The 24357-nt window shown below is 53.9% G+C and overlaps 4 protein-coding genes across 4 annotated transcripts; 1 reads left to right on the forward strand and 3 right to left on the reverse strand.

The window, feature by feature from the left end:
- Window positions 1–4284: 4284 nt before the first annotated feature.
- Window positions 4285–6232, reverse strand: J7T54_007531 (ATP-dependent RNA helicase UAP56/SUB2; the record flags this gene model as incomplete). Its single annotated transcript, XM_051508000.1, has 5 exons — window positions 4285–4333; window positions 4388–4645; window positions 4695–5055; window positions 5103–5480; window positions 6007–6232. The coding sequence occupies 5 exons, from the start codon at window positions 6230–6232 to the stop codon at window positions 4285–4287; spliced, it is 1272 nt and encodes a 423-aa protein (XP_051360911.1).
- A 3102-nt stretch (window positions 6233–9334) lies between these two features.
- J7T54_007532 (Ketopantoate reductase ApbA/PanE) lies at window positions 9335–11855 on the reverse strand (the record flags this gene model as incomplete). The annotated part of the gene is made up of 3 exons (XM_051508001.1): window positions 9335–9435; window positions 9693–11201; window positions 11819–11855. The coding sequence occupies 3 exons, from the start codon at window positions 11853–11855 to the stop codon at window positions 9335–9337; spliced, it is 1647 nt and encodes a 548-aa protein (XP_051360912.1).
- A 5273-nt stretch (window positions 11856–17128) lies between these two features.
- Window positions 17129–22619, forward strand: J7T54_007533 (OPT oligopeptide transporter; the record flags this gene model as incomplete). The annotated part of the gene is made up of 10 exons (XM_051508002.1): window positions 17129–17380; window positions 17450–17736; window positions 17802–17991; window positions 18774–19565; window positions 19627–20524; window positions 20574–21477; window positions 21962–21978; window positions 22075–22137; window positions 22314–22385; window positions 22459–22619. 10 exons carry the CDS (start codon window positions 17129–17131, stop codon window positions 22617–22619), a joined length of 3636 nt encoding a protein of 1211 aa, XP_051360913.1.
- Window positions 22620–23027: 408 nt separating this feature from the next.
- On the reverse strand, window positions 23028–23971 carry J7T54_007534 (Elongator complex protein-like protein; the record flags this gene model as incomplete). Its single annotated transcript, XM_051508004.1, has 4 exons — window positions 23028–23039; window positions 23201–23362; window positions 23415–23678; window positions 23735–23971. The coding sequence occupies 4 exons, from the start codon at window positions 23969–23971 to the stop codon at window positions 23028–23030; spliced, it is 675 nt and encodes a 224-aa protein (XP_051360914.1).
- Between the last annotated feature and the right edge of the window lie 386 nt (window positions 23972–24357).

The raw sequence follows: 24357 nt of genomic DNA on the forward strand, positions 1-24357 counted from the left end.
ATGTGCGGATAGGTTGGAAGTGATCTTCCAGTCGCCGTCCTAGGGCAAGCGGACCAATGAGGCGATTGCGTTACCTTGATCGTATCAGGAGAAACCGTGTCGAAGAGGGCTCGGCAGTGGGGTGCGGAGTCTTATTCTTCGGGATGTAAGAAGGCGGGCGAGATTTCGATGGTCGGTCGGTTTAGACGAGCGAGTCGAAGACGGCCAACTTTTTACAAGCACGGAATCCGGTAGACAGGACTGAGACGACGACTGGAGAATAGACGTGGGGTTCAAGAGGCATTGCGATAATGCGTCTCAAACAGATGCGTGTTCTTGAGATGGTAGTCTAGTACACTACCATCGGAGGTCGAGAGGTCGACGACAGAGAGTGTGGGTCGGAGTATAAGACGATGAGGTAGGGCGGGATAGAGAGGTTGACGATAGTCAACAGAACGTATAGCGAGGAGGGCGAAGAGGATTCACGGTAGTACTTATCGCGAGGATGTACTGGACCCGGAAAGTGACTCTTCGTGAGAATGGCCTGAAAGTCGAGGCGAGGCGGCAAATCAGGGCAAAGGCAACGCCAGCCTAGAGGCCACAGACGAGGGAATGGCCTGGTGTGCTGGTGGTGTGACTCTTTGGCGAGGTGGCGATCCGAGTGTTGCCGCCGCGTGCGTTGGGCCCCGAGTGCGGGACTGACCGATGGGCCTGGTAGCCTGGCTTGGCCTGGGCTGCGCAGAGGGACGAGAACGGACCTAGACCGGTCGGTACTGCTGCGGCAGTGGCAAGAACGTCAGGAGGGAGAGTAAAAGGGAGGGTAAAAAAAAAGAACAAGGAGCAATAGACACAATCACAGGTTGACGAGGCGTCGTGTGATGAGTCTATTCCAGTCCGTCGTGTTGACTTTTCTTTCGAGAAGACGGATGACTGGGCTGGAACCGCAAGGTACAAGTGAATGCCGCTGCGAGTCACTGCCTAGAGGGAAGAATTAAGGCAAATGGGGTGATGGGAAAAAAGACCAAGATCCTGTTTGATTGCGCCGGGAGTGGAGAGGAAAGAGACCAGACCAGACAGCAAGCGATTTCTCGACGTGCTGTCCGTTAGATGAGGCCGTATTCGAACTTCATTGCGACGATGGTTCGTTAGGGGAGGGAAAGGGAGATCGAAGTGGGAGACCGACTGGCGCAGGCAGGCTGTTTTGAGGGATCTGGAGTTTCGTCGCAGCGGCAGCAACGCAGGCATAACTTGCACAGCATAGCACAGCACAGCATATCGTACCGAGCAGCCTGCACAAACTTCGCGCTACGCCCACGATCAGTGATCCACTCTGGGTGCAGTCGACCAATCATACTACATGTAGTTGCTATGAAAACCCCTCCGCAATTCGCTGCAGTCGCTGGAGGTGGTGCGCTAACCCCCTCGCTGCCAGGAGGCGCTCTCTGAGTGGCCAGCCACCGCATTGTCGTGATTGGGCCCATGGGCCCCCTCCCTCCCACCCTCAAAGATGCGTCTTCGTCTTTTGCAGCAATGTCTGGTGAGATGATGTCCTCGGCCGTGGTTAAAGACTGATTCTACGCGGTCAAGAGGTTCCTGAGGCTCAGGACTTTCTCGGCAGCACATGAAATGGATTTTGCCGGTGGCTATCTGATCATTGGGCGGACACGCCTCTTGGACTCGGTCGCAACGCTGGCAGTGCAGTGCAAGACAGCCCGAGAGGCTCCGCTGGCGATGACTCCGTGCGGGTCTAACTTAGCGCAGCCAGCCAACCAAGGCATGACTGGACGGCTGCTGAGCGATGGACAGTCATCCATCAGCTCTGCCCCCCGGCGCTCATTCCTTTCTTCGCCATCGCCTTCGCCGCGTCCACTTGTCGCGGTTCCCGATTATCTCCCGCGTGATTCGATGGCGCACATTTCTGGGTCACGCATCACTGCTGGCGCTGCCCGTTCGAGCCTCTTCGAGGCTGCCTAGCCCAAGGTTTTAGTCGCCTTGACCGACCCTCGGAGCGTTGCCAACTCACTCACAGCCTCATCCATCAATAATAGTCTAGCTAATAGCCATCAGCTGGCCGGTTGCGGCTGTTGATAGATCTGTCATGGCATGACGATGACTTGTGACACAAGCTGACTCCATCATCGTCTCACATGAGTCTGCATCACAGGGATGGCGAATGAGCCCTCAACTTTCAGGGACGGCAGAGGCCACCTCGGATGGACGGGATTCGTCAAAAGCCCATTTCGTGCATGTTAGCATGACCCTCGTGAATGACCTCATTTCGTTCGACGCGTAAAGTGGTATTCGTTCGCGCGCGCCGTCGCCCAGAGGAATCATATCTGTCCACTGGGAAATTGCCATCGGGCGAAGGGGTCGCCTCCTATCGCCACCTTGCAACAAGAAAACAACTGGTCGACAGGTGGCCAATTTCCACTCCTGCTAATGCGATTGGCACAAGCATCTTTGGCACGTGTTGCAACGTTTGTCCAAAGTCATTGATTTTATTTACTACTATCTGCAAGTTACCCAAACTGAGGCTGGCTTTCTGATGCGAATGGCTGCCAAACATATGTGCACGAATTTTCATCGACGGTGGTGTCAGCTGCTGCAGTTGCCGTCGCACCGTGACCATGTTCATCCTTCCTATCAATATTAGGCCTCATGCACAATGGGAGAACCTGCAGCGACAACGCACACCGACAAGTCCCCAACCCACGACCACCCGTCCCATGGACACGCTGACCAGAGCGAACATATAATCAGCTATCACATGATGGCCTAATTCGATCTCGCTGTGCCAAAAACTGCAGACTTGTTACCTTTGTGCTGGCATGCTCATCGTCTCGTGGCCCCGCTCCTCAGTAGCCAAAGACGACGCCGGCAAAGGCATGGGCCATCATTGTGCAGCGACCAAACCAGTAGTTCCTGCAGCTGCGTAGGGAAGGCAGCAAACGACTGGTTCATATGTGGTTCTGCCGACCTGCCTCATCTGACCGGCGGTGAGGATAGAAAGACTCGGTTGCTAACGCATGTGTGTCCACGTAAGATCAGCATGGCAGCTTGCAAGATTGTACGTACGTGAAGTCCTCGAGCCGACCTTGGCGGATCTTCCATTGAGTCCCTTCTTGCTTGGCAGCAGACAAGGGACAAGGCAACGTGTCTTTCCAGCTTCCATACTTACGCGCCTTGGTGTAACAATAGTCGCACGATATCTCGCGTCACAAACCACAAGCGCGACGACGTAGCTACTGCCGGCATAAGAGCTTTTGCTGAATAAACATGGAGTGTCTCCGTCACCGCTTCATGAAATAGCTAAAAAGTGTCTGCTCTAGGGTAGTGAAACGGCTTTGACGCGTATAACGGGCACCTAGGCATAGGTAGAGATCGGTATTGCGTTAACAATTGTATTCATCTACTTCCGCCACACAGCTCGCCCTGATTCAGAATACGGATCCGTGCGTGAGGCACGGTCTGTGACCATAGCTGTCACTCAACGTCCTCCTCGCCATGTAGCCAAGTCCTCCTCGCCAGGTAGCCAAGCCAAGGCCAGTCAGCGGATCACAAGTAACGATAGCTTCACGGGAATCCTCTCGGACCGAACCCCAGTCCAGACCACAATCGACCACGCTGAGATATGGTCCACTGCCATAAGCGTCGCTGCTCGCTGACACGTAGTCCGGACCATCCAGATGAGTCACGTTGGCCAGTGGTTGTTGAAGAAGGGGACGTGAAAATTCTCACGCCGCCTGACGGAGGTACGCAGACAAATCGTTGGTTCCCGAAGGACCGCGCTCCAACGCCATCGGGGCGCGCAAGCCGACGCTCTATTGCTGGGCAGGCTGTGAGGCTGTACAGCCTTGGGAGCCCATCTGACACTGGTCTATTTTGGTCTATTTTATTACTCGTCAGATGGGCCTTGTCGTCGCACAATTTGCCCGAGAAAAATTGCTTGGGTCAGCGCATGGCGATGGTGTGCAGGTCTGATAGGGTCTCAGGATCACGGCTCCTTCTGAGTCATGAGGTGAGACGAGGCTAGGATCGGGCGCAAGTGTGCCCAATGCTTGAGCTGTGTAGAGAACCAAAAACAGGGGACGACCATGTGAAGGCTTTGAATTAGGCGATGTGACGGTGGAGGATTTGGCAGACCACATTGTAATAATTGCATTTTACCGAGTAAATCATATTGAACGACACGGGAACTCAGAGCGCAGCATTTTATTCCCAGCCTCGTGGAACCCTGCCATTTTTCCTCGGACGCCTACGAACCCCCCCGGCTGACGCCCTGCGCGAGACGAGCACACGAGTTCCTCAGGTAGCCATGTACGTCTCAGGGGCAACGCCCTCTTTGGGAAACTCACTGGACATGAATGTTAGCAGCTGTCGTTATAGTTCTGCAGAGGCGATGACTTACGGAAGAGCGACCTCGAAACGCTTCTCAATCTCCTTCAGGACTTCCTGGTCCTGCTCGGTGCTGACAAAGGAGACAGCGAGACCCTTGGTTCCGAAACGGCCAGCGCGACCGACACGATGCAGATACGAGCTCGCATCGTTCGACAAATCGTAGTTGATAGCCAAGTTGATGCGCTCAATGTCGATGCCACGACCAAAGACATCGGTGGCGACGCAGATACGCTTTTTGAAGTCCTTGAACTCCTTGTAGCGGCGAATACTATGCATGTGAGTGTCGGGTCCTAGCGAAACGGTCATGGGCAACATACCGCTCCTCTTGAGAAATACCAGAGTGAACACAAGTGGATGGGAAGTTGCACTCCACCAACAACTTGTTCAGCTCGGTGGCACGGGATGTGCTCTTCACAAAGACAATGGCCTGGTTGAAGGAGAGCTCATCCAAAAGGTCGTTGAGCTTCCTGTTCTTCTCCTTTTCCTCGAGCTTGATGTAGTATTGTTGAAGACCATGCAGAGTGAGCTTGGTGTCCTCGTCGACGTAGTGCTCCGTTGGGTTCTGCATGAACTTGCGGCAGATGGGCTTGATCTCCTCGGACAGAGTGGCCGAGAACATCATCACCTGCTTTTGAGGAGGAGTGGCACGGAAGACATCCTGGACATCGCCGCGCATATCTACTCTGTTAGAAGTGTCGTAATGTCGCTGGGTGGGAACTGCTTACCTGGCTGGTCGAGCATCTTGTCGCACTCGTCGAGGACGAACATGCGCACACTGCCGAGACGCAGAATCTTGTCGCGCACGAGAGCCTTCAGACGGCCAGGGGTTCCGACAATGATGTGCGGGCAAGTGTCCTTGTTCTTGATGACTTCCTGGTCGGTCTTGATGGGTGTTCCACCGTAGAAGACGCCAGTCCTGATGTTGGGGAGGTACTTGCTGAAGCGGTTGTACTCATCACGGATCTGGTATGCCAGCTCACGGGTGTGGCACATGACGACCACGGAGACCTCGCCGTCGACAGGCTCGATCTGCTGAAGAGTCGCTAGAACAAAGACAGCAGTCTTACCCAGACCAGACTTGGCCTGGCAGATAATGTCGCCACCTAGCATAGCTTGGGGAATGCATTTTTGTTGGACTGTCGGTCGAGAGAACGTTAGATAGGGTTCCGAAACGTGTAACGAACAATGAAGTGATGCGCGCAAGTGTCCGTCCGTCCATCGTCGCAGCTCCACCACTGTTACGACACAAGCTGATGTTGATTAGGAGTGCGCTGCCAGAGCAACGGTTCGGCGTTGTAACGTTCGCGCCTGCGCCAAGTGCGCAATGGATGCGAGCAAGCGCAGTCGAATTGACAAAACAGTGTGCTGGCCTCTGAGCTGTGAGACCTTTCGGCAAGCTCTGACGCCGAGATCGGAAGAGAACTGCGCAGTGCGCAAGTTGCTGCCCGGGAAGGCTTGCTTGTATCGTGCAGAACTCTCCGGAGAGGAGCCCGCCAGCTCAATGAGCCTCCACCACGGCGAATGCAGCGCGTGTGAAATCGACACGATACCGGTTTTGCTTGCGAGATGGACGGACGCTTGAAAGGAGGGGATTTTGGTGAACTTAGGTTTATAGAATGCAGGACTGACCCTCCGAAGGATGCTCGAAACCGCAATCACCGATGGCGCGAACCAGTGGTGGGTGCAGCATGAAGTCGCGGAAACCGGTCGAATGGATGCCAACGTAGCTGCCCTTCTTGTCGACATTGGTCGCTGCCGCAGGCTCAGCGTTCTTCTTGCCGTTGGAGGCGACCGCGGGCTCGTTGCCACCGACCTCCTCGTCGGAGTAGTCGATGAGATCCTCCTCGTGAGACATGGTGAAAGTTGGGCTTGTTTTCTCGAAGCTGGTCAAACGTCGCGTCGAATGTTGTGTAGCGCGCAAGTTGAGTATGCACTGCGCGTAAGAAAGAAATGTGTTTGAACGCCGCAACAAAAGTGCGGATCAAAGTAGTAGAGGCGAGATTGAAGAACAATGATTGACCAAGCTGCAAGGGAGACGAGCTTGGATGATCTATGGTTGGGTAGGGAGGAGGTTCAGTCAGCGGGAACTGAGCCGTGTAGAAAACCTGGACCGTGCACACCACTGCACGTGATCGCGTGGCTGAGTCGTAGTGGCCGTGCCTGCCTCGTCACGTTAAGCTTCAGCAGCTGTTCAGGCTTAGTCAGGAACACAAAAGGTCAAGGAACATTCACGAACACACTTGGGCAGTCACCATGGCAAAATCAAAGACACCTACGGTAGTTAACCGTCACATCTACACCAGGGCGTCATATCTGTACCAAGCTGCTGATTATCTCGTCAAATGCCAGAATCAGAGGTCGACCACCGGTCAGGAAAAGCCAACCAAAGCAGCCGAGCGCCAGCATGAAGTTGAACCCAACATCTCTGATTCAGCCCAACCGTGGCGAAAGGCAAGCTCAAATACAGCCAGGCAGATGCTGGCAGAAATGAGGTCGATGACCTTGAAGGCACAAGTGCGACAAAGCCCGGACATGAAGAGAACCGTTTGCAAGTATTGCGACTCCAAACTTATCGAGGGTCAGACCAGTCGCTCTTTCATCGAGAATGCCAGTAAAGGTGGCAAAAAACCTTGGGCAGACGTCCTAGTCATTGAATGTCAAATTTGCGGGAATGTCAAGCGCTTCCCCATCAGCACATTGCGGCAAAAAAGGAGACATCTTCGATCAAGTCAGGCGCATCCCGATACGAGTGTCAAACCTAGGAAACGAGACACGCCCGCGGTACCCAATGAGGTGACCAAAGCGCCAGCTGCAGATTGAAGGTTTCGGAGAGTTACTATTGTTTCAACAGTCTACTTGTAGATGTTGTATCAGTATTACCGACACGCCATCAAGGAGAAGATGCGCCGTGCTACTCACATTGAGGATGGGCCTGCAGTGGCCCCATGGCATGATTAAATTTACTGGTGCACAGGCACTGGTCTATGCGGCAGATGATATTGAGGCTTGCTCTGCGCATCCAACACGCCAATCCCTCACCGAGGCGACATGCAGAATACTGCACAAGGCCTGTGCAAGCACCAGGGCTGATGAGCATGTTTCCGGATTGATTCAACGGCTGCCAAGGAAATGGTGGAATTGGCGCGGATTAACAATGAGGCAAAGACAGTTGTTGCCTTGGTAATCAATCGAAGATAAATTGTCGAGGCCTCTGTAGCCGTGGACAGCAGCAACCATCATGGTTCCGGAGGCTCTAATGCCATAGTCGCAGAATAACCAACTCTATAGAGCACATCCACCCATTCACCTTCCAGCCTCCTTCACACTCTCCTCCCCAAGTACCTTGCTTGCAGCCATGAATCTGCCATTTTTAGTCTCAGCTGCCACGTCCGTTAAACGTAAGAACAACTTACAGCCCACCATGCCAACTTCCCAGCCCGCGCATGGCCTCCGCCTGCACGCTCGTCATACGTAGAAGATTCTCCGTATCAGCCAGGTTGTTGGACAATTGCGCCAGTTGTGTATGGAGCTGTGACTGTGCCCATGCTGTCAGCTGGGCTCTTGGACGCACGTGCAGAAACACGTACCAGTTGACGCGCTTTAAAGGCGCTACCGCTTGATGCTTGGAATCCCTGACGGTTCATGCTTTCAGACCGATATTTACCAGGTCGTTGAGGGAGAGTAGGCCAGCTTCTCTTGCCTTTTCTTGTTCTTGATCGCACGGTGTGTGAACAAGCGTTGGCGGAGAGGCCGTGACACGAGCGGATTGGAAGACCCGATGTGGGGGGGCGTTGAGTAGCGCTGCGCTCAGACACCCCAAATTGACGTGAATCAACAGCGATTTTGAGGTTGTCTGGAGATGAAACCAATGAAACGGCTGATCTCTTTAGTAATATGCAGGATACAAATTATGCGTCCACTGACGAGATGACGCCCATCAACAGGGCAATCGGTATTGACACAAACGAGCTAGCACGAGGACAATATCAAGCTGGTAATCAGCGTTCAGGGACAACGGACTCAACATTCACTCACCCCCATGACCATGGCATCGTGGAGTGAAAAGGTTATTCAAGCTTTTGGAGCTGTGGAGCTGTTTCGGGCCGCGCATCATTCCCAGTCATTTCGATGCCATTTGCGCCGCAGACTGGACCCCCGTGTCCTAGCACGACTTGGATCGACGACCATACCATCATAGTATATACACATTCCGTCCGGTCAAGCCTCTCCATTGCCTGTTAATACATCGATCTATGTCAACAACAGCAAGAACGGAAGTACAGGGAGTGTTGCTGCCATCCGAACCGAAAAAAACAATGCCTCCGTAGTCTAATGTTGTGTTTGCGTTAAGTACCACCGCCGTAAGGTGAACAAAATGAAAGTGACCAATGCGTGCTGCCGTGCGTGGTCATAAGTGCCTAGCCCTTCCGCTGACCCTCTTGTAACCCGCCTGTGCCGTAAGTCCCCGTCTTCCGACTCAGACAAGCCGATCGTGGACTGGGCTATACACCATGTGCGGCAAACCATTTATCCGAGACCCAATGCAATTAGAAAATGAGATATCGTCAAGCGCTTTTGCTCGAGCCCCCTTTTTTGCTTTCCATGTCTTCCCAAGATGTACGAGGCCCGCTGGACAAAAGCTGGAAGAGGAGGCGCCGTTTTATCAAAGAATCGTCCACACTACCTCTGGTTATGCGGTTGTGTCGCGACGGCATTTCATCGAGGGCCCATGAGGCCCGGCTGCTGCTGCTGAAAACTGCTTTGGCTGCTATGTGCTGACTGCTCTGATTCAGCTTCACCACTGCCCATGCTAGCGCTCGCACTACCCGTCAGACTTCGTACATTTCGTTGTTTCGGTGGATGGAGGCTGCTCACCCCTACTTGCGGCTCAACTCCAGGAGGGCCCATCATGTTCCCTCGACCGGCCGCATGCTGTGGAACAGGTTGCCGCATGCCATCAGGTGGCGAGGGACGTCCATTCATCGGTGGTCCGCCGTACCCATTGGGCGGCGAAGGGCGACCGCCACGCATTGACGGTGGGTAGTTTCCCCCGGGAGACTGACTAGCTCGCCTGGGGTATGCACCATTCATGTTCGGCGGGCCCCCTTGTGCCGGGCCGAGATGCATCTCATCGACTCTAGCTGCAGTCAATGAATTCGTTCTTGAACCCATTCCCATGGCTCCTCTCTCGACAGCTCCGTATCGATTAGATGCATAGTTAGACAGGGGATCGTCCAGGATGTTGTCGGCCATGACTGGTGCACCCGGTGGGTGCTGGCTAGAACGATTCCGACCAAAGCTTGGCCGAAACCTACCACCAGTCCCAGGAGGACCACCTAGCTCAGGATTCTGTCGTATCTGAGCGGCCGATGGTGGAGCCTGCCTACTGCGATTCTTGCGCGAGGTCACGCTCATCATGTCGAAGTTATCCGGATCAATAGTCGGGTTACCAGTCGGCAGGTCCTCAATGTAGTCGTCGTCATCGTCGTCGTCATCGAACACTTGCTGACTGTTGCGCATGGGATGAGGGCCGCGGCGCTGGGGCCCGGGAGGAGGACCACGTCCGCCGCGCATTTCACGCTCCCGCAGAGCCATTTCTCGCTGTCGCAACTGAAGCTCGCGATCTCGAAGGCCCCTTTCGGGATGATCTCCGGCGATAGACGACTCTTGACCTTCAGGGATGTCATCGTACAATACCAGGTGGGAAAACTCTTCTAGGTCGTTGCCATCCATGGATCCCCGGCGTGAAGGGGCGCGCGAACCGCGTTCAGCCCCGTTCATGTGAGAAGGCGGACGCGCGTAGCCATTCGGCGGCGGTCCGTTCCCGGGAGGCGGTCCGCGGCGCATACCCGGACCCTGGTTGAAGCCAGAAGAGTTCCTGGGACGTGGCTGGCGAGGAGGCATGGGACCATTGCCCGGGGGCATGCCCCCCATGGGACGATGACCCTGCTGTGATGGGCCGCGAGGGGGGTGCGGGGAGGGCACCACCGGAGATGAGGGCGTCAAGGACGGATTGCCATCGGGACCTCGGGGTCGGTTGCGATTGACGGTGTTGAGGTTGTGCAGAACAGCATACAGAGTCTCAATTCGCGGTATGGAAACAGAAGAGTCCTTCGCAAGCTTGATTGGTGAGCCCAGACAGGTCTCGACCTCCATTGGTCGGCGATTGATATAATCTTGCCACATGATGCTTTCCGGAGCGCCTTGCTTGGTCATGTCGTCGATGGTTTTCTGTCTGAAATCAGGTCCAAAGGTGCAGCCGTTGGCCTCAGCCAGTCTTATCATTTCGTCCAAGATACCATGAACCATATCTTTGACTCCCACCTTCTCGAACAGGAGGGCGTGGTTGGGTGTTTCGAAAATGACGCTTGCGGGATGAAAGGCCACGGGACCAATGACGCGCTCGAATTGCTCCTGGCGTATGTTGGTCGACATCTTGGAGTCCACTTGACCTGTCCTCAGAGTCATGACCAAAGCCTGAGCCATATCTTCTTGGATCGCTCGGGGGATCTCGCTATTCATATTCGCAGGTCCAATCCACATGTCTGTTGATCCCTTGTGTTCAAACTCGCTTGGCCCCAGCTGTGTCAGCTCAGCACCAGATACGAGCGAAAGCACGACATTTGCCGGGAAGCGCTCCTCGATGGCAGACTCGATGCCTAGTGTATGGGTGGTGTTGACAAGGATGCAAGTATGCTGGGGGGTCACGACGGAGTCGATGACGGATGCGAGATCGTATACGTCGGGTAGCGCTTTGACACACAGGACGACATAGTCAAATGGGCCTTCGCGTGGACTTGCTGCGTCTTCGGGAGTTCGAACGACTACGATGCGTAGTTAGCGTTGAGCACATGCGGAGTGACCCTAGATGGGGCGCCAAAGCCAATGCGTGGCACTTACCGCGTCGAGGTTTAAACCGCTCGTTTCCGAAAGACTGAGACCTTAAAAACAAGTCAGACAATACGCTTCAGTAGTTCGACGCCAAACTTACTTGAATGATATACCGTATTGGGCAACATGTTCATAACCTGACTTCCATACCAAGGAAACATCGCACGCGAAAGTCGCTTGCAACCTCCATGACAAGAATGCTGATACTGGATTCCCACCGACTGCACAAATCCGCATTAGCTCAGTATCCTCCATTTGAGGTGGTAGGTAGTGAAAGCGCTCCAAGCAAGACCAAAACGCGCCAGGCCGTGATCCGCCGAGTTAGGGTCCAAGGTCGATGGGGGCAGCCAAACGAGCGGCGAGGTCTGTTTCGAGACGACGACCGTATCTGTACAACTTGTACATGGAAGCCGCCGGTCGAGCTTTTTGACAAGAGCAGGCAGGCCGTAACACTCAAGAGGCTTGGGTTGGGGGAGACAGTTGTTGTCGAGGCGAAAGGTGGGGCTAGGCTTGGCTTTAAGAACGGGAGGTGGGAAAAGGAATGACAAACCTGAGAGAATCTTCAGCCTGGGCGGAGTTGGTGCCATGGTCCTGAAGCACTAGGAGCCAGCACAAGGAGCCACAGGCAGGGTATATAGCGGAGCAAAGTGACTGAGGCTTGCGAGAAGCTGTAGAGAGGGCCTCTCTCAGTCGTCGAGAAGAGACGTGGTGCAACGTGAGCAAGTCGGAAGTATTTCCAGCGCGTGGTACTTGTGACTGGCAAGAGTTGATAGGATCGGACGAAGTAGAATCTAATCGCTCCCGCGTGCTCGTCCGTGACCACAAAGGTGATGCAGATGCTGTTGGGTGCCGGAGTCTAAACCGTGATGGGATAGGCCAAGTTGTGAGCGCCAATAGCCAGGATGCAGCAAAAGGAAATTGGTTCCGACGAGTACAGCGCCCTTTCGTGCGTATGATTCGACCGACAAAGTTGACACGGGAAGCGAGCGACAGGAGATCGAACAGATGCGTATTCGTGATCGGGGCAAGGCGATTGACTCGAGCGAAGTGTTCGTGGCTGTGGTATGAAGAGTCGTTCTCCCTCGGACGGATTGGGGAGGATTGGTGGTAGATGTAAACAGATGGATGGATAATGGACTGATGGGTGCGGCGTTGTCACGAAAGGCCAGGCCTCTGCCAGTATGTCTAGGTCGTTTATCGTCCACTTTTCGGACTGAAGCCAAAAAGTCGAATCTAAGGGCAGAGGATGGCGGCGACGGGAGCCCATGAACGTGGATGGCCTGGCATCAGATGGGATAGGCAAGGCCTGGTATCCGTAGGTGGTAAGTAATAGTGGGAGCCTTTTCGTGATTGCTGGTTGGTCAGGAACGGTGAAAGCGGGAGGTGAGCTCCAGTCGCCGAGACTCTGGTGCCACTGCTGGCTCGAGACTGCCCTGTATCAGGCACATCAGGCCGCTGATATTCCGTTTTTTTCGTTACTTTCCGTCTCCATGCTGATCCGATTTCACCGGCTAGTATAGACACGCCTGGGCGTGGACGACACCAATCCTCATTGTACACACATCGGAACCGCTCTCAAATAAGGTATATTATTATTAGAATACCGCCATGTTCGCATTAGCTATTTCGCGGTCACCATGTCGCAAACCGCATGGAGCAGCTGTGGTTAAATTATTGGTGGCAAGACGAACCTGTAGTGAATCAAAGCGTTTCTCAAATGCGCTGGCAGGTAGTGGGCATGTTTCGAACGCGGTAGGGAGCAAGGTGCTGTGTCCAGTCTTCAGCAGGAAGGAACATTGGGCTCCAGTCTCCGATCAGATGCACCAACAAACTCCGAGGAAGGCTGTGCAGTTTCCCTGCTCCGTACCTCCAACCACCACCCACAGGAACCGTGCCAGATCGTGTTTTCTTTAGTAATAAGGTACCTTAGTAATGATGTGCCAAACTTTGTTGATTCGTCAAGGTCAACCGACTTGATTGCCTCTTGGCCTCGTCTCGCCCTGACAAGGGAGTTGTTCTATGCCTAACACCAGGTTGTCGTACATGGGTAGTATGCTCTGCACCGCCTGCACCTACAGGACTCAGCGAAGCACTGCCCCAAAAGTTACAATTGCTTCCAAGGATGCGTAGGTAGCTTTGATTACGACATTTCCGAGCAGCATTAATTGCCCATGCCATTATTTGATTATAATACCGTACGCTGTTGCTGTGCCCTTTATTTTCTCAACGGCTCCAACACCATGTGTTTTTTTTTTCTCGGCCGGGCACAGTTCATGCGACTGAGCCACGGCTAGAAACATATCGAAACCCCCCCGCGCGTATGCGCGATGAGCTTCGTATTGATTGCTCTGTTGCCTACGCACAAAACTTACTTTAACCAGGAATTCCAGTCTTGTTGGTTGAATCGTTTGCAACCTAGACTCCACCTACCTCCTATCAAACTATACTTTGAGTACAAGAAAGCCTCGCAGCCCCCTCGTGAGCGAGGCATAGCAGAGACCGTTCTCCAGGGACCCAAAACGCTGCAGAGGTTAGGTGTATGACCTCACTCGGCGTGGAGACAACGCAACGGAGGCAACCAGCTAAAGAAAAACCGCAAGCCACCAAAATAAATACTCCATAGACCAACAGCATTCAAGTCAGGGCCCGATTGTCCAACAAGACGCGGTGGATCGCCCGTGAGCATTCCAGCCAGGAGTCCAGTCCTTTTGTGTAACTATAGGGTAGCGCTCCATGCCTAAGGTAAAAAGTGTCACTATGTACGTGCTACTATTCTAATAATAAGGTGCAGCACTTGGTTGTTGACAACTTGACAGCCCACGCAAACGACGGCACGAGCCATACGGAAGCTACGGGATTCTTAAGACGCGGGAACAATTTCCATGTGAAGGAAATGCGGATTGGGGATCAGCGAATCCCTCTGCTTCGCGATCCCTGCCAATTTCCATCCGGCAGCCGGGACCTTGCCAGGTGCACGGACCAGTCTAGAACAAGACTGGACAACCCGCACCCCATCCACAATTCCACCCGGCGCCGGCTCCATCCTCCACGCCCGCGACGCGCTACTATGTAGGTGTACCTGGATTGTGGGCTCGGACAACGGCTGCTTTCCAGAACCCGAGCAGCGTCAGCTCCCTCGTAATTAATTACAAAGCTCAACCTGATACGTACTTGTACTCGGTTTTCAGCTCTCCAAGCATCACCAGGATCATGAATGATCGCACTAGGTTAGCCACGATAGCCTGCTCGGGAAAGAGAAGCATCTTACCGTCGAGCAAGCGCACTTGGCACATCCGCCCAAAATTCGAGCTACATACCTAATTGAGGTCTTTCTCCATCGCAGGCCCAAGTCTCTGGACGATCAAAAGCCAACAAAACTTGGCAAGGAAATTAGCATTGACCGGGAAGCCTGCGCCACTGATGAGTGACGACTTGGGGAAATAGTGTATACGTATCACATGTTTAGCAATCAGTGATATGTACGTACGTATGCCCATGTAATCACGGCACAGAGTCTACGGAGGCTATCGGCTGTTGATCACAAGCATTGATAATATGATTGCACTGCCTGCCACATACGTAGATCAATCGCCTTTGGGCTTTGGGCACCAAGAGGGGTCATCGACAAGCCTTGAAAGGACCCTCTTGGGTTGGGCTCAGCCAGCAGTGTATGGAAATGACGTGAGGCATCCAGAGTTACCTTCACAAATTGGTGGTAACTGTTGAGAAATGTGATGATCGCAAGGGCAGCTGCTATGTAGTAGCATTGTGGTTCATCGTCAATCCGCCAGCTGGAGGCTGTGCGGAGGCAATTTGACCCTTGTTATCACGTCCGCCTGCACTGCCTGCATGTGAAAAGCCGGATGAGGGCTGTGGCCGGGATGCGTCCTGCTGCTGCTACTGCAACAGTGTCTACAGCAAGACTGCCAGCGAACACTCCCCGGTGAAGAATCTGACCATGCCGACGCCGGTGTATTACTTCGAGATTCTACATAGCGCGATGCATCAAGCCGAGGGCTGACCGTGGTTGGAATTCAAAGACGTGGGATCTTCTTTTCCATTGGCTGATGCTCACCCCGCGTGTCGGTATTCCTTTTCTCCCCCTGAGTCCCTGACTTTGTGGCGCCCAGCCACTGACAACGTGGACGCAGGGGTAGCCAAATACTTAATTAATTAACAAACACCCGCAAACAAAGCAACGCATTTTAGTTTCGGACATGACAAAAATGAATTGACCTCTTGCCCTAGCCAATATACGAGTCCACGATGTGAGCACCAGAGCATGGACACACAGCTCGTCTCTATGAGCTGGCGGCGATGATGTTGGGTTCACTCCTTGATCCTGGACGAGTTAGGAGCGAGGCATTGGCAGAATATGTCAACTATGCAACATCACAATGCCGTATATCGGTCCTTGTCAAGATATTTACTAACTAAACATGGGGGTTGAGCATGAAAATCTGGCGTCAGACGTCGTAATACTGCGGCCTTGCCCTCATCTAGGGTGGTTGCAGCGGTTTCCCAAATCCACGATGAGCATCTTTGCGTCATTGTGCTTATCAGCCTTTCAAAAGGGCGGTACTTGTTATAACAATCGAGGCGTCGAACAAACATCCACTTAAAGACAAGCGACACTATCATTGGTTGCTATGGCCAAGCTGACGCCTAGCTACCAGTACTCTGGGACCGTGCAAGGCGTGGTTTCGTTGACAAATCCATATATACGTGTGACACTGGCCTTTATCCGGGTCATGATGTTTTCTTCGAATAGGACAACTGTGGCCAGCTGTGATCAGCATCTTGCCAAATGTTGGCACTTGCATTTGGTCGAAACCAACTACGTACTCTAAGGCGACGTTTAGCGACTTCCAACGCGACGCGAGTTAAGCTTGAACGGTAGAACTACTTTCTGCGTCATTCTCCCAAGGACGAAAATCGAACCACCGCCTGAGCCTAATACGTAGTAACTATCCCTCCATGCGTTGGATGAATGAGGCGGAGAACGAAGGCTCCGTAGGGTAGGGTAATGCAAGTATAGGCCCCTGTCGTTGTCACATTCTGATGGCCCCTAACATTTTGTGTGTAGACTGTGGAGTGACATCACGTCGGCTGGAGCGACTGGAGCGACTGGATAGTACGTGTCGCCCATCAACCTCGACTCACTCGAAGAAAGGACTCTGAGCAACTCGGCCTTTGATGCGGATCAATTATACAAGTGTGTCTTGTGGGAGGTGGGAATCCCGAGGCCAGCTGGGATCTCCAGATCGGATAGATCCAGGACCCTTTTCCCGGCCACATGCCGCCTGCACAGCAGGGTCGATCGGCGCGGGGCTCGGCGTCGCCGACGGTGATTCTGAGGCTCAGCCATGCTTGCGAGCGTTCCAGACAATTGTCTCCCCCGACGTTGGATAATCAGTTTCCCTTGCATGCGTTCGTTTACCCAAGGCGCAGTCCGCCTGTCGAGGACGGTCCCTTCCGGATGGATACTGTCGCCTCTTGGCTGTGGGAAACTTGTCGCGACGATGAGAGCGTTAGGGCCAGACGCCAGCCGATGTTCGTCGCTCGAGAGTCGAGGAAGCAAGAAGGGTTCCACTCCACTTTTGGCCGTTACTTTCAAGTGCTAGGCGAACTGGACTGAACTGGACTGAACTGGACTTGCTTTTGCTTGGCGGGTGCCGGCTCTAGCCCCTGGCCGGCCCTGGAGAAACTCAACATTCATGTTCGCAAAGTGAACCTCGAGAGCACATGCACAGGACCACGTGCACTCACGTCAACGACCAACATTGTTTCCTTCAAGTACCAATTGGCCGACACTTGGCAGACGGCTACGCAAGCGCATCATCCTCGACGTTGGAAGATCATGTCGACGCTCAGTCAGAGTCTCGCCATGCACAATGCCTCGATTCTGCAGGGAAAGAAGCCGCAGGAACAAAATCACTCCGTCCTCCATTACTCGCCATACTCACTATACTCCATTCTGGTGCGGGTAGCCCTGGGAATGGGCCGCAAGTTGAACCCCGACACCGCGCCAGAGGTCCGTTTGCAGTTGGTAAATGTCCAGCAAGGTGATAACCTCACACATGAGTATCTCACCTTGACACCCAAAGGCCAGGTAAGGAACCTATTCTGTGTGCGAGAAAAAAAAACCCCAAAAAACCCACGGACTCTGACACAGGTCTAGGTCCCGGTGCTGAAGACGATATCTCCAGGCCATTCCGACGTGGAGGTTCTGGCAGAAAGTCAAGATATCCTTCGCTGGCTCTGTGGCAAGCAGCCACAGTTGATGCCCGAGACTCACCAAGAAGAGATCCAACGGGTCCTGCACTTGTTCTACAGCTTCCATGCGAAGCCCTTGGCCATCAGGCCCGAGGAGAAATGTGGTGGCATCGTGAACCATGCAGCCGCCATGCTGGAGAACCCCGACATCACAGACACTCATCGGCGGTGCCTGGAGGTCAAAAGTATATAGTAAGTATAGATCTGCCCTGCTGGAATGGTATCTCGAGGCGCGACGATATTGACGGGTGGACCAGTCATGACACCCTCCACAGCGGCTCCCAAGACCCGGACACCGTGCGTGAGGTTGAGAGTCAAGCCAGGCTCTTCCTCGACGCAGCGACGGATATCTTGGACAAGAGGGCCGGAGATGCAATCTATCTTTACGGGGCATCGCCAACGGTACTCGACGCTGTCGCTGTGTCACTCTTGGCACGCTTGATGGACGTGGGTCGGTCAAACTTGTTAACAGACACGCTGATAAATTACCACAATGCCATAAGGCAAACGAGGGAATGGACGGATGTCGTCCCGGGGTCGACGGTCGTCTAACGTAAGCTGAGTCAATACAGAAGCGACAGGCGTTTGTGGATATGGTCTCGGGAGACAAACAGCAGACTTGCAATGCAAAATTGCAAACCTCATGTGCCGTGATTAGTGGCTTTGTGGGTGTATATTCGGACTGGAATATCAGACGGCTACCGGCGCAGAGAGCAGCCCATCAAGTTGATCGTTTCACGGATTCCCGGGGGATATTGACAAGATACCTAACGCCCGCTTGGAGACCTGGACTAGTGCTCATTGGTTGACCGATCGATACCAGCCAAGCCTCAACGCAGCCACGGCGGGGATGATAAGTTCCGTGTACTCTGTAGATATTGCGAGAGATGGTATATTCGCAGACATTGACTCAACAGCGTCTATACAATTCTCGGATGTCATCCGAGCGGAATGGTTTATAATTTTTCTTCCTCAAAAGAAATGGAATCGCGCAACAAAAGTGCCGTGGCTCCCACGCTTCCAGAACAAAAAAAGCCGCGAGCTGAAAGGGTCGGGTGCACCTACACTCGGTTAGGAAGGTCGACGACGCTAACGCAGGTGTGGTGGTGCCAATTATGTTCGAGGTCCAGTCGCCTCCTGGCACCGTGTTCAGTGCCTGTGAAATCCCCCAAATCACGAGCACATCCGCACCCGCTGGACTGTGCAGATATCCTCTCGCCCTCGCCCAGACGAAGAAAGATGCCGTCGCAGCAACCCCCCTCTACGGCCCATGTCATGTCGGTTTCTCAACTTACTCGTTCGGCAAACGGAGAGAAGCAAACAGACAGAGACGACGCCGACAACGTCGTGAGCCTGTGTCTTTCGACGAGTCGACGTCCCGCCGCGACGGACTCAACTCACTCACAGCACCACCCGTCTCGCCATCCCCACGACCGCCGCCGATCACCGGCGTCGCAGCACCAGCGCCCACCATGGTCGTCCCAGCCATCTTCCGCAAGCGCCATGACATTGAAGAGATCACGCCCATCACGGGCCCCTTGGAGGGCGAGTCCTCCAGCGTCGACAAGTTGCAGCACTTGTCGGCGTTCGACAAGGCCCACAAGCTGGATCCCAACATGCCCATCGACGAGTTGAACGACGTGGACGCGGCCATTGCCACGGGCAATGCCGAAAAGGGCATCGAGATTGAGCATGCGCTCATGGAGGACAACAGCCCATATCCCGAAGTCAGGGCTGTCGTGCGCAACTACGACGTCGATGTCCCCGCGAACACGATCCGTGCGTGGGTTATTGGGCTGATCCTATGCACCATTGGATCCGGCGTCAACATGCTCCTCTCGCTACGCAATCCCAGTGTGGCCATCACAACCTATGTCATTCAGCTGATCGCTTACCCCATTGGCCTTGCTTGGGATCTGGTCATGCCAGATCGGGAGTGGGATGTCTTTGGCTACAAGTTTAACTTGAAGCCTGGCAAGTTCAATTTCAAGGAGCACGTGGTCATCGTTGCCATGTCAAATGTAAGTCCAAACGTTGAATACATTGGGCTCTGACGTGTGGAAAAGGCTAATGATTGATTAGGCAGCCTATGGTGGCGGGTCTCTTTACGCTACCGACGTCCTGCTGGCTCAACGCCTGTTTTACGGCCAGGATTTTGGATGGGCTTTCCAGATGCTGTTCGGCATCACCACGCTCTGCACGGGGTATGGCCTCGCCGGTCTTGCCCGTCGCTTCTTGGTCTGGCCTGCTGCCATGATTTGGCCTGCTGACCTAGTCAACTGCGCTCTCTTCTACACACTTCACGATCACTCGCGATCTGACCCGTCCAAGACCAACGGCTGGACGATTGGGCGATACAAGCTGTTCCTGATCATTGGATCAGCTGGCTTTATCTGGTACTGGGTACCTGGCTGGCTCTTCAAGGGACTGTCCTACTTCACCTGGGTTTGCTGGGCGGCCCCGAACAACATTGTCGTCAACAAGCTGTTTGGCGCGCATTCTGGGTATGGCCTGATGCCCATGACCCTCGACTGGACCGTCATCAGCGGTTTCCTGGGCTCTCCCCTCATCCCGCCATTCCATGCCATCATGAACGTCATGGCCGGCATCATTTCCGTCTTCATCATTTTGTCTATGGGCCTTCACTTCAGCGGCACGTGGTACGCAGATTACCTACCGATCCAGTCCACCGAGTCGTACGACAATCACGGAGACGTCTACAATGTCACCCGCATCCTGGATGCCAATGGGCACTTCAACGAAACAGCCTACAAAGAGTACTCGCCACTGTACCTTCCCACACAGTTCGCTCTGGCCTATGGCGTTTCGTTTGCGGCTGTGTCCGCCGTGCTTATCCATGTCGGCTTGTACCATGGCAAGGACTTGTGGAACCAGTTCCGCATGGCCCGTCACCAGGAGGATGATGTCCACATGCGCTTGATGAAGAAGTACCGTGATGCGGAAGATTGGTGGTACGCTGGTAAGTTCGACGAGCTCATCCCTCTTGTTCGCCGCTAATCTCATTCTAGCCCTCTTCATCGTCATGGTTGCCATCTCTTTCGGCGTTGTGGCAGGATGGCCAACCGGGTTCCCTGCCTGGGCCTATGTCATTTGCATGCTCATCCCCATTGTGTGGCTCATTCCGATCGGCCTGATCCAGGCCATCACCAACCAGCAGCTCGGTCTGAACGTGCTCACTGAGTTCATCATCGGCTACATGGTACCCGGACGGCCCCTTGCCATGATGATGTTCAAGAACTACGGCTACATCTGCATGTCGCAGGCCTTGTACTTTGCGCAGGATCTTAAGCTCGGCCACTATATGAAGGTGCCCCCACGCGTCATGTTCTCGTCGCAGCTCATTGCCTCCATCTGGTCTGCCATTGTCCAGATTGCCGTCATGAACTGGGCGCTGGCCAACATCCCCGACGTGTGCGACGCATACCACCCCAACAATTGGACCTGCCCGGGTAGCCGCGTCTTCTTCACGGCCTCCATCATCTGGGGAGCCATCGGCCCGGCACGCATCTTCAGCGGCGGAGCCTTGTATTCCGCCCTTCAGTGGTTCTGGCTCGTGGGCGCCGTTGCGCCGGTGATCACCTGGCTCCTCGCCCGTCGCTGGCCCAAGTCGCTTTGGCGCTACGTCAACACGCCCGTCATCTTCGGAGGTCCCGGCCTGCTCCCCCCTGCCAGTGTTTACAACTACCTCTGCTGGGGTCTGGTCGGTGTCGTGTTCAACTACCACATCAGGCGCCGCTTTACTGGATGGTGGTTGCAGTACAACTACATTGTCTCCGCGGCGCTGGATTGCGGACTTATCATCTCGACGTTGCTCATCTTCTTTACGCTGTACATGACCGAGGTGCCCCAACTGAACTGGTGGGGCAACGAGGGCACAATACGCACACTGGACTTTTCGCACGATGCTGTCAAGTCTGTGCTACCACCAGGCGCAACATTTGGTCCATCTGTTTGGCCGTAGGGGGGTTGCGTTCTTTTCTGGATTTAGGTGTACTGGCTGTATCACGTATCTTGCTTTTGTAGGCCTGGCGTTGACGGAACTCTTTGGGATACTGGATATTTACGCAGGATAGGTTGTTTCAATGAATGACAATGCCATGATTGTTCAATTGGGTAATTTACGTCGTGGAATTCCTAAAATGTAGTGACTAGGTCTGCTTGTTTGTTCACTCAGTCTCCACAAACGGTCACATTGCTCCGAGCTCCATGGCTGATCACGTGCTTTCAAGGGCACCTCCACATCGTCCAATCACATGACACTTTCCTCGGCGCTCCACCCACCGAAAATCAGGCTCCCACGAAATTAGGGCTCGCGATCCGGAACCATTCGCAGTCCACCAAAAAAGCACTCCATCGAGACAATTTTACGATCGCCATCCCACGACTAACGTTACAGCACAACAGCCAAGATGAGTACGTGCCCTGCCGCGACCCTCAATGCGAACCGATAGATGGAATTTATTCGCAGGGTCGACGTTGCCCGGACAAGATAAACTGACTGGCTTGCAGCGAAGGGTACCTCCAGCTTCGGTAAGCGTCACAACAAGACGCACACTCTGTGCCGTCGATGCGGTTAGTCTACCTCCTCCTCCTCCTTCTTCGAGACGACTCGGTACCCTACGCGAAATGGAAATACGACTGGGCCACTGCGAAAGAATGACGACGGAATGGACTGTTTCGCGCGGGGTCGAGATCGTATGAAGGGCAGGCAACAAAGGACGCCATGGCTGACGGTATGCTATCAACAGGTCGCCGCTCTCTGCACATCCAGAAGCACGAGTGCTCTTCGTGCGGCTTCCCCTCTGCCAAGATCCGCAAGTGTACGTTACCCTGCCTCTCCCTCGACAAGAAGCGTGTAGGCATCGGAGCAAAGCTGACCTGGAGGATGCACAGTCAACTGGGGTGAGAAGGCCAAGCGCAGGAAGACCACCGGCACCGGCCGCATGCGCCACCTTAAGGACGTCTCGCGGCGCTTCAAGAACGGCTTCCAGAACGGCGAGCCCAAGAACGCCCGCCACAACACCATCATGGCCAAGACCAACAAGGACAACTAAGCGTGTCCCATTCCTTTGGACCTCTGACTTCTCCGACAACTCACGAACATAACCCGCCAACAAGAAACTCCCCACGGATGATGGAATGACACGAATTGGAACGTTGGCAAGGACCGAGAGCGTTGGCATTTGCAGCTGCGGGGGAACCAATCCACACGGGCGAGGAAACATGGGCACTCTTTGGTTTTTGACACATGGTGATGATGGGAGGTGAGCAGCGGCGGCGGATGGAAGGAAACGTTTTTCCCTTGGTATCAAAAAGGGCTGGAGCATGGGATTCGGTGTTCTATTTTGCGAGGCAGGGCTTGAGAGAATAAGACCTTGACTTTGCGTCTCAACCTGGCTGTGTGCTGTATCTGTGATGCTTGCCTGTGGGATGAAGTGCCACCGGACCTTGGTGGTCAGGTCCTACGCAGACGTCTGATGCGGTGCATCTCAAAAGATGTGTGATTCCCTATTGTGAACGGCGTATTCTCTCATGTTCCCCTTGCAAATACCTTTACCCCACCATCTCCCGCAACATAGTAGAGAAATTCCCCTGTCTCTTCCTCACGCCCATTGATTCGCACCACGCCGCTTACATCCTTCGCCGTGCCCGTGTCCAGCATTCTCAGGGCAAACACCCGGTCTGCAGCGTGTGCCTGCCCCAGAACCAGCGTCGCATGCTCCTTCTCCAGGGTGGTCTGCTGGGCCTGTATGAGCGGCGCATCCGCAGCGAGGCTCACAACCGTAGCATAACACCGCTAGGATTCGTCAGCTTGGTGTTGTGCATATCAACGCAGGAAGCCCACTCACCGCGCGAAGATTGAGCAGCAAGTTCGAGAAGGATGTGCTTGTCGCCTCCGTAGCCGCTAGCACGACATCCGGAGCATCCAGAATGAGTGTCTTGGTTGCTGTGCGTAGATCCCCCAAGGCTGCCTCGATCTCACGCTGCATATCCCCCATGTCTGCACTTTTCAGCGTCCTGTCTTTGGGGTGTGTTTCGCCCGTGAACAGTCCCGTCAGACCATCCACGAAACTGAATTTCCCTTGTTTGCTCATTCCGTCAAGGTCCAGTCCCTTTGAAAAAAATCGTATGTCAGTGAGGATTATTCAACAATGTGGGCGAGCCTCACCATCTTACCCGCTCCCTCACGCCAGAAGGCGCCGTCTCTCATGAAGCTGACCAGAATAACGCCGACATCTGGCTTATCGGCTGCCGGTTCACCGCTCGCCCCTCGTAGGTAGGAGTACAGATGGCGTAGAGTCAACCAGTTTGCGCTCGCGCCGAGCACACTGGTGAGAAGGATGAGCGAGGCCTCTGGCGGTAGAGCGAGATATGACTCTAGCAAAGGTGGAATACGGGTAGACATTCTTTACAGACTGTAGACGAGGTTCAGAGTATCTCCTCGTTTGTAATGCTGTATCGAATGGGTGAGATGCCAAGATCGGATTCTAGGTGGGAAACTCTTTGATGTGGGGTTCCCATTGATGATGAGGTTTTCTACATACGAGGTATCCGAGTCGAATTTGACCCAGATCCCACCCAAATAAAGAGACTCTGAACTCTGAACCAATGTACTTCTGTGTATATCTGTATATTAAATTTACGGTGCGTCGACTTCAGTTCAATGCGTTAACTGAACAGCCAGCTGCAGGCTAACACTGTCTGGTAGATGAAGCTAATGGTGGGCAACAGCATAGATAGAACGTGAAGAACTTTCCAGTCTAAACAAAGTGGACATGCGTCTAATGATAT

The sequence above is a fragment of the Emericellopsis cladophorae genome (genome assembly GCF_022114955.1).
Source record: "Emericellopsis cladophorae strain MUM 19.33 chromosome Unknown NODE_38_length_223118_cov_118_926449, whole genome shotgun sequence".
NCBI classification, from domain to species: Eukaryota; Fungi; Ascomycota; class Sordariomycetes; order Hypocreales; family Bionectriaceae; genus Emericellopsis; species Emericellopsis cladophorae.